Here is a 9,451-nt window from a genome sequence, read left to right on the forward strand (position 1 = left end):
CAGTTCCCTGTTATTCCATTGTATTTCATTTCACTTTTTAACGTGTATGGGTGAATCTCAGGCTTTTCTGTAAATAGTTCTAAATCAAAAATGTTAATAATGTGAGTCAGACGTGTCCAAACTCAGGCTGCGTCCGAAACCGCATACTTCCATACTATACAGTACGCTAAAATCAGTATGCGAGCCGAGTAGTGTGTCCGAATTCATAGAATTCGAAAATCAGTATGTGAGAAGTACCCGGACGACTTACTACTTCCGGCGAGATTCCGGAGTGCGCATCCCATGCATGCTGCTCTATCCCATGATGCCCCGCGAGCGAATTCATGAATGGAAGTAAAGCGACGCAACTGACACAGGTAGGTCACGTGACCATGACAAAATGGCGGATGTAGTACGTCCAAATTCCATTCATACTTTTCACATTCATACTGTATAGAACGTACTTTTCTAACGGACGAGTAGTACGTTTAAATTTAAATGCAGTACCTACTATGTAGTAGGCGGTTTCGGACGCAGCCTCAGTCCTGGAGGGCCGGTGTCCTGGAGAGTTTCGCTCCAACCCTTAATCAAACACACCTGAACCAGCTAATCAAGCTCTTAGTAGATATACTGGTAACACTTTATTTTGATGATCCATTTGATTACTAGTACACTGTCTGCTTAATATCTGCTGATACTGCTCCTTCAACAGACATTTACCTACCCCCATAGCAAAATTTCTCTGGCCCAGATCTGGCCCACACCATGAGCATTTGCTTGGGCCACATGCCGCAGTGAATTACGGCACATGACTGGACCAAGTCTGGCTTCCATACAAGAGGCAAACATGGAGCATATCTGGGCCAAGTCTCAGCCAAGTTGATAACCCATAACTGGGCCTGAACTGGGCCAGATATGTTGGTGTGTCATGACTGCAATGTTTTTATAAACCCTTGAAGCATTTCGCTTTATGGCTGTGCTTTTCCATGAAGCGACCTGATTAATAGAATTATTTCTGTACTCAAAAATAGTTTCAATGTATTTTAGAAGTGGGTCAGGACAGGCTTACGTGACCCACATATACACTTTTAACATCTGGGCCGAATACTACATTTGATATCTGGCTCAAGTCTTGAGTGCCGCCTGTAAGACGGTGCCACCTCACCCAAACCTGGGCCATGTTAGGTTCACATGCTGCATGCCAGTGCCGGATGAATGCCTGCTGTGCCAGCTTTATGCCAAATCTGGGCCAGAATTATTTGCTACCTGGGTGACTATAAGAAACTTTGCTAGTTCATGTCAACTTACACTACCCTCAACCCTTACCTAACAGTCTACTTATAATCTAATGAGAATAGTTGGCATGTAGATGCATTTATTCATTCATTCATTCATTCATTTTCTGCCGCTTTTTCGGGGGCCGGGTCTCGGGGGCAGCAGTCTTAGAAGAGAACCCCAGACTCCCCTCTCCCCAGACACTTCATCCAGCTCCTCCGGGGGGATCCCGAGGCGTTCCCAGGCCATTCGAGAGACATAGTCCCTCCAGCGTGTCCTGGGTCTTCCCCGAGGCCTCCTCCCGGTGGGACATGCCTGGAACACCTCCCTAGGTAGGTGTCCAGGAGGCATCCGAAACAGATGCCCAAGCCACCTCAGCTGACTTCTCTCAATGTGAGCTCCTCTCGGGTGTCCGAGCTCCTCACCCTATTCATAAGAGTGCGCCCTGCCACCCTGAGAAGGAAACTCATTTAGGCTGCTTGTATTTGAGATCTTGTCCTTTCGGTCATGACCCAAAGCTCATGACCATAGGTGAGTGTAGGAACGTAGACTAAAATTTAAGTTAGATGCAATGTAACTTAAATTCAACAAACGGACTAAAATAAAGTGTGACCGATTTACTAGAAACCTCCTAGCAGGTGTGTTGAAGCAAGTTGGAGTTAAACTCAGCAGGACACCGGCACTCCAGGACTGAGTTTGGACACCCCTGATGTAAATTAAGCATAAAAATAAAAATTCTTCCATAAATCTTCTGCTGAGACCAGCTTAATTAATCATGATAGTCATCAGGATGTGTGTGAAGTCTCTGCTGTGTGTTCAGCTCTGTTGAAGATTCGTGGTCCTGATGGCCGCTGTGCTAAAGAGTCGAGTTCAGTGAAGACGGTCTGCATTCCTGGACCCAACGTGTCGCTCAGTGATGGGACGTCCTGTACGGTGACGGGATACGGCAGAGAACATGAAGGTACAACAGCATTCTTTGAGTGTGAAATGAGTTTGCTTGGTGCATTGACTGAATGTTTAGTGTGCATTGAGTTTGACATTGCTTTTTGACTGTGCATTGAGTTTGCTTTGTGTGTTGAGTGTGTGTCGAGTGTGCATTGAGTTTGCTTTGTGTGTTGAGTGTGTGTCGAGTGTGCATTGAGTTTGCTTTGTGTGTTGAGTGTGTGTCGAGTGTGCATTGAGTTCATATTGAGTTTGCTTTGTGTGTTGAGTATGTGTTGAGTGTGTGTTGAGTTTGCATTGAGTTCATATCGAGTTTGCTTTGTGTGTTGAGTGTGTGTTGAGTGTGTGTTGAGTTTGCATTGAGTTCATATCGAGTTTGCTTTGTGTGTTGAGTGTGTGTCGAGTGTGCATTGAGTTCATATTGAGTTTGCTTTGTGTGTTGAGTGTGTGTTGAGTGTGCATTGAGTTCATATCGAGTTGCTTTTTGTGTTGAGTGTGTGTGTCTCGAGTGTGCATTGAGTTTATGTTGAGTTTGCTGTGTGTGTTGACCTTATGTTGAGTGTGCATTGAGTTCATATCGAGTTTGCTTTTTGTGTTGAGTGTGTGTGTGTCGAGTGTGCATTGAGTTCATATCGAGTTTGCTTTGTGTGTTGAGTGTGTGTCGAGTGTGCATTGAGTTTGCTTTGTGTGTTGAGTGTGTGTCGAGTGTGCATTGAGTTTGCTTTGTGTGTTGAGTGTGTGTCGAGTGTGCATTGAGTTTGCTTTGTGTGTTGAGTGTGTGTCGAGTGTGCATTGAGTTTGCTTTGTGTGTTGAGTGTGTGTCGACTGTGCATTGAGTTCATATCGAGTTTGTTTCGGCTTAGTCCCTTTATTAATCCGGGGTCACCACAGCGGAATGAACCGCCAACTTATCCAGCACATTTTTACGCAGCAGATGCCCTTCCAGCCGCTGTCAAATTATTTGTAGTTCTTCTAATATTAATGATGATTAAAAATAAAAATACTCTTTATTTTATTCAATAATATAATTAGAACATGTAATAGGTACATTAATGCGAAACAAGGTAAATATCGTCTTTAAAATCATCATAAGTCTCAGCTCTTGGCGATATCTTTCCTTATTGTCGATACACGATACTATCATCTATCAATCCTAGTGTTGACTGTGCATTGAGCTTATGTTGACTTTGCTTTGACTCTGCATTGAGTTTGCTGTGTGTGTTGAGTGTGTGTCGAGTGTGCATTAAGTTCATTTTGAGTTTGCTTTGTGTGTTGAGTGTGCATTGAGTTTACGTTGAGTTTGTTTTGACTGTGCATTGAGTTTGATTTGTGTGTTGACTGTGATGACTTTGCATTGACTTTGCTTTGTGCAAGGCCTGTGTGTTGACTGTGCATTGAGTTCACATTGAGTTTGCTTTGCGTGTTGAGTGTCCATTGAGTTTATGTTGAGTTTGCTTTGACCGTGCATGTGTTGGGTGTCTATTTAGTTTATGACTATGTTGAGTGTGGATTGGATTTGTTTGTTTTTTTTTGCATTGAGTGTTACGTTGGCTGCATTGAGTACAGGTTAAGTTTGTGTGTTTTTTCATGTAGGGTCGTGGTTTTACTCTCAGTATCTCAAAGAAGCACAGGTCAAGATTTTGTCTCAGGATTTGTGTTCGAGTAAAGAGTATTATGGCAACATGATCACCGAGAACATGCTGTGTGCCGGCAGCCCAGACTGGAGCTCAGATGCCTGTAAGGTGAGGATGATCACCAAACAAATGAACAACTGACCATCGTTTACTCACACTCAAGACTTTTTCTGTTGAACACAAGCAAAGATAGTTTGATGAAGGATGAACACCAATAATCAATAGCCCCTTTCACATAGTAAAATTTCTAGATATAGTAAATTAACACACACTGGCAAGGACATTACGTTATTTCTCCTAAAAAGCACCATTCACACTCCCATTCCAAAATACCAGTAAATTCTGCCATCATTAAGTCGAAGTGAGCTGTAAGCAGCATATTTGTAAACGTGAAGGCGGTCAGTCTTTTTATTGATGCTTTCACTTTTATTTAAAGTCACCATGAAACAGAAGATAAGATTTTATTTTTTTGCCCATCATGATGTACAGCCACTTGATCCACAAAACAATGTAGGCGGTGCATGAATTCGTTCTTTGAGAACCAAATGGATTGTTGAAAGATGGGTGATGCTAACAAAATAAGGAAAGGTTGATGAATGGACAAGTTCAGAACAGAAATTAGACACTCACTGATGGGACTGATAGTTCCGCCCTAAAGGACTGATAGTTCCGCCCTAAATAAATGCCAGCTCCGCCCCTAAAGTACGGAAAGCCCCACCCAAAAGGAATGACTGCTCCGCCCTAAAGGACTGATCACTCCACCGTAAAGGACTGATAGCCCCGCCCTAAAGGACTGATCACTCCACCATAAAGGACTGATAGTCCTGTCCTAAAGGACTGATAGCCCCGCCCTAAAGGACTGATAGCTCCGCCCTAAAGGACTGATAGCCCTGCCCCCTAAAAGACTGATTTCTCCGCCCTAAATGACTGTTAGCTCCTACATAAAGGACTGATAGCTTCTCCCTAAAGGACTGATAGACCTGCCCTAAAAGACTAATAGCCCCACCCAAAATGACAGATAGCTCCGCCCTAAAGGACTGATAACTCCGCCCTAGGGGACTGATACCTCTACCCAAAAAGGCTGATATCCCCGCCCTAAAGGACTAATAGCCCTGCCCCCTAAAAGACTGATAACTCCGCCTTAAATGACTGATAGCTCCTCCCTAAAGGACTGATAGGCCTGCCCTAAAGGACTGATAGCTCCGCCATAAAGGACTGATAACTCCGCCCTAGAGGACTGATAGGTCTGCCCTAAAAGACTGATATCCCCGCATTAAATGACTGATAGCCTTGCCCTAAAAGACTGATAGCTCCGCCCTGAACGACTAATAGACCCGCCCTAAAGGACTGATTGCTCCGCTCTAAAAGACTGATAGCCCCGCCCTAAAGGACTAATTGCCCTGCCCCCTAAAAGACTGATAACTCCGCCCTAAATGACTGATAGCTCCTCCCTAAAGAACTGATAGCCCTGCCCTAAAAGACTGAAAGCCCCACCCGAAATGACTGATAGCTCCGCCCTAAAGGACTGATAACTCCGCCCTAGAGGACTGATAGCTCTACCCAAAAAGACTGATATCCCCGCATTAAATGACTGATAGACTTGCCCTAAAAGACTGATAGCTCCACCCTAAAGGACTGATAACCCCGCCCTAAAAGACTGATAACTGCTAATGTATTTTTAATAAATAATGACAAGCACTACTGCATACACATACAAATAAGAAGACTAAATTTAGATTTCAATGGTGACTTTAAAACTTTAACTGGAAAATTACTGAAAAGTATGTGTGGAAAAATAATGCTGAGGAAGTTGTGGTAAATGTGGAGTAAATGTGAAAGTCTGTGTGTTGTGTTGTGTTCAGGGTGACTCTGGCGGGCCGCTGGTCTGTCGTGTCCAGGACCGAGTGTTTCTCTTCGGTGTGGTCAGCTGGGGTGAAGGATGCTCCAGAGCGTTTCGGCCTGGTGTTTATGCCAAAGTCAGCAACTACTACCACTGGATCCTGGAGAAGAGCGGCCTGACCTCACTCTCATGATCACACCCACACACACAGTTAACGTCTGAATTATTAGCCCCTCTGTATGTTTTTACCCAATTTCTGTTTAACAGAGAGAAGGTTTTTTCAACACATTTCTAAACATAATAGTTCTAACAACTGATTTATTTCATCTTTGCCATGATGACAGCACATAATAGACTAGATATTCTTAAAAGTACTAGTATTCAGCTGAAAGTGACATTTAAAGGCTTCACTAGGTTAATTAGGGTAAAGTTAGGGTAATTAGGCAAGTCTTTGTAAAGCAGTGATTTGTTCTGGAGACAATCCAAAACTAATATTGCTTAAGGGGGCTAATAATATTGACCTTAAAATGGGTTTAAAAGAATTAATAACTGCTTTTATTCTAGCCGAAATAAATAAAACTTTCCAGAAGAAAAAATATTATAGGAAATACTGTGAAAAATTTCTGAATCTGTTCAACATCATTTGAGAAATAATAGAAAAAAGGAGGGGCATAATTCTGACTTTAGCTGTATATGCTCTGCCATCTCATTGTAGTTCATTTACTGTAGATCAGTTACCTATAATCTGCTAGTCAGTACTGTATTGCATGTGTTGAAAGCAGCAAATAGTTTTAGTAAGTATTATTTAGAAAGTGTTAGTTTCCATTGTTTTTAAACTGTACAGCGTAACTTTGTAGACGTTTCTCTTTTGTCTATTTTAATTTTCTTTTGTTGTGTAACTACATACAATGACACTGGCCAAGTCAGAAACAGGCCAATAAACATTTTTAAATACCTTTTCAATATTTTTTGTAGCCCCACAGAAGTTATTTTCTACACAAAGAAAGCATATTCAATGCAAGTGACGTGTGTATTTTTAGTAAGTAAGCAATGTTTATATATATAGCGCATTTATTGTGTATGGCCATACACCCAAAGTGCTTCATAATCATGAGGGGGGAGGGGGGGTCTCTCTACACCACCACCAGTGTGCAGCTCCACACTCCACAACAGTGTCAGTGCGCTCACCACACACCAGCTATAAGGGGAGTGAAGAGACAGTGATAGAGCCAAATCAGTGGATGGGGATGATTGGGAGGCCTTGATAGTTAAGATAGAGGGAGTTTGGCACTCACTGGCCACTTTATTAGGTACACCTGTCCAACTGCTCGTTAACGCAAATTTGTAATCAGCCAATCACATGGCAGCAGCTCAATGCATTTAGGCGTGTAGACATGGTCAAGACGATCTGCTGCAGTTCAAAGCGAGCATCAGAATGGGGAAGAAAGGGGATTTAGGTGACTTTGAACGTGGCATGGTTGTTGGTGCCAGACGGGCTGCTCTGAGTATTTCAGAAACTGCTGATCTACTGGGATTTTCACACACAACCATCTCTAGGGTTTACAGAGAATGGTCTGACAAATAGATAATATGCAGTGAGCGGCAGTTCTGTGGGCGCAAATGCCTTGTTGATGGCCAGAGGTCAGAGGAGAATGGCCAGACTGGTTCCAGCTGATAGCTGAATCTCTGCCACGAAGGATTAAAGCAGTTCTGAAGGCAAAAGGGGGTCCAACCCAGTACTAGTAAGGTGTACCTAATAAAGTGGCCAGTGAGTGTAGTCTTTAGAGTCATTTTGACCCATTAGAGTGTGAACAGGTCTTACGTGTTATAAGTGAATCTGTGTGTGTGTGTGTGTGTGTGTGTGTGTGTGTGTGTATCACAGAGACAAAGATTGTCTTGAGCTTTTTAAGCACATCTAACATGCTTCTGCCTGTTTAATCTCTTCCAGCGCTACATTTAATCCACGAACACCTAAACACACACACACACACCCTGAGTATAATTCCATGTATGGGTAGTGGCTGGAAGGGCATCCACTGCGTAAAACATATTCCGGAATATTTGACGGTTCATTCTGCTGTGGCGACCCCTGATAAATAAGGGACTAAGCTGAAGCAAAATTAATAAAACACACACACACACACACGTTTGTTTTTGTGAAAAGTGGGGACATTACATAGGTTTCCATTCATATTATACTGTCCAAGAGGACAGGAGACTGTGTGCAGCTTTACTCTCTGATTAAACTCATCCTGTAGGATTTATAAGCATTTTGAGAAATGAGGACGTCACCAATATCCTCATATTTCACCTCCCTTTTGTAATACCCGTGTCATACCTATGTCATTATACAGATTTGTGTCCTGATATGTCACAAAAACACACATACACAAACACACACACATACTCGTACTGAACATAGAATCACTGAACTTTACACACAACTGCTGCAGTGATTTACCAATGGGGAAAGAGTGTGTAAATGTCAGTATGATCACAGTAGCAACTTTGTGTGTGTGTGTGTGTGTGTGTGTGTGTGTGTGTGCGTGCGTGCGTGCGTGCGTGCGTGCGTGCGTGCGTGTGTGTGTGTGTGCGCGTGTGTGTGTGCGTGCGTGCGTGCGTGCGTGCGTGCGTGTTCAGTCCAGATGGTGAGTCAGTTTAAAGCACTGATGATGTCACTCAGTATTAATCTCTCTCTGCAGCTTCATGTAGAAACACTGAACAATATTATAACTTCTTTATTTTGTTTACATTATTAGTTTAAAGACTTCTAGTTTTTTTTTTTTGTTATAAATATTTGTGTTTATTTTTCCGGGTGCTCCGGTTTCCCCCACAGTCCAAACACATGCGCTATAGACGAGTTGAATAAACTAAATTGTCCGTGGTGTATGACTGTGTATGAATGTTTCCCAGTGGAGGGGCATCCGCTGTGTAAAAACATATGCTGGAATAGTTGGCGGTTCATTCCGCTGTGGAGATCCCTGATGAATAAACACCCATAGCAAAATTTCTCTGGCCCACACCATCAGCATTTGCTCATATGCCGCAGTGACTTACAGCTCATGACTGGACCAAGTCTGGCTTCCATACAAGAGGCAAACATGGACCATATCTGGGTCAAGTCTCAGCCAAGTTGATAACCCATAACTGGGCCTGAACTGGGCCAGATATGTTGGTGTGTCATGACTGCAATGTTTTTATAAACCCTTGAAGCATTTCGCTTTATGGCTGTGCTTTTCCATGAAGCGACCTGATTAATAGAATTATTTCTGTACTCAAAAATAGTTTCAATGTATTTTAGAAGTGGGTCAGGACAGGCTTACGTGACCCACATATACACTTTTAACATCTGGGCCAAATACTACATTTGATATCTGGCCCAAGTCTTGAGTGCCGCCTGTAAGACGGTGCCACCTCACCCAAACCTGGGCCATGTTTGGTTGCATGCCAGACGAAGGCCTGCTGTGCCTGCTTTATGCCAAATCTGGGCCAGAATTATTTGCTACCTGGGAAGGGAATAAGCTGAAGGAAACTGAATGAATGTTGTAAATGAAAATCAGACTTTTAAAATGTAAATACAGTCACTGACAAAAGCAACGCACAAGACTTCAGCGAGCAAATCAAGGCAAAGACAGGAGCAGGTCGACTAGTGTTTTCAGCTCCATTGTGTTGTAAATGAGAGTATCCTTTCACTGTAATCATTCATTCATTTTCTTGTCGGCTTAGTCCCTTTATTAAGCCGGGGTCGCCACAGCGGAATGAACCGCCAACTTATCCAGCA

At 43.0% G+C, this 9,451-nt stretch overlaps 1 protein-coding gene across 5 annotated transcripts in view; it reads left to right on the forward strand.

Moving 5' to 3' along the window:
- The window catches only part of plaub (plasminogen activator, urokinase b), a 23,926-nt gene extending 17,293 nt beyond the window's left edge, over positions 1-6,633 (forward strand). For 4 of the 5 annotated variants that reach the window (XM_073917301.1, XM_073917300.1, XM_073917303.1 and 1 more), the window contains 3 exons: positions 2,075-2,215; positions 3,790-3,938; positions 5,693-6,633. In XM_073917301.1, coding sequence (XP_073773402.1) covers positions 2,075-2,215; positions 3,790-3,938; positions 5,693-5,863 — 461 coding nt within the window. In that variant the 3' untranslated portion in view covers positions 5,864-6,633. 5 annotated transcript variants of the gene reach the window in all.
- The last annotated feature ends 2,818 nt before the right edge of the window (positions 6,634-9,451 follow it).

This window comes from Danio rerio, chromosome 12 (assembly GCF_049306965.1).
Source record: "Danio rerio strain Tuebingen ecotype United States chromosome 12, GRCz12tu, whole genome shotgun sequence".
NCBI lineage: Eukaryota > Metazoa > Chordata > Actinopteri > Cypriniformes > Danionidae > Danio > Danio rerio.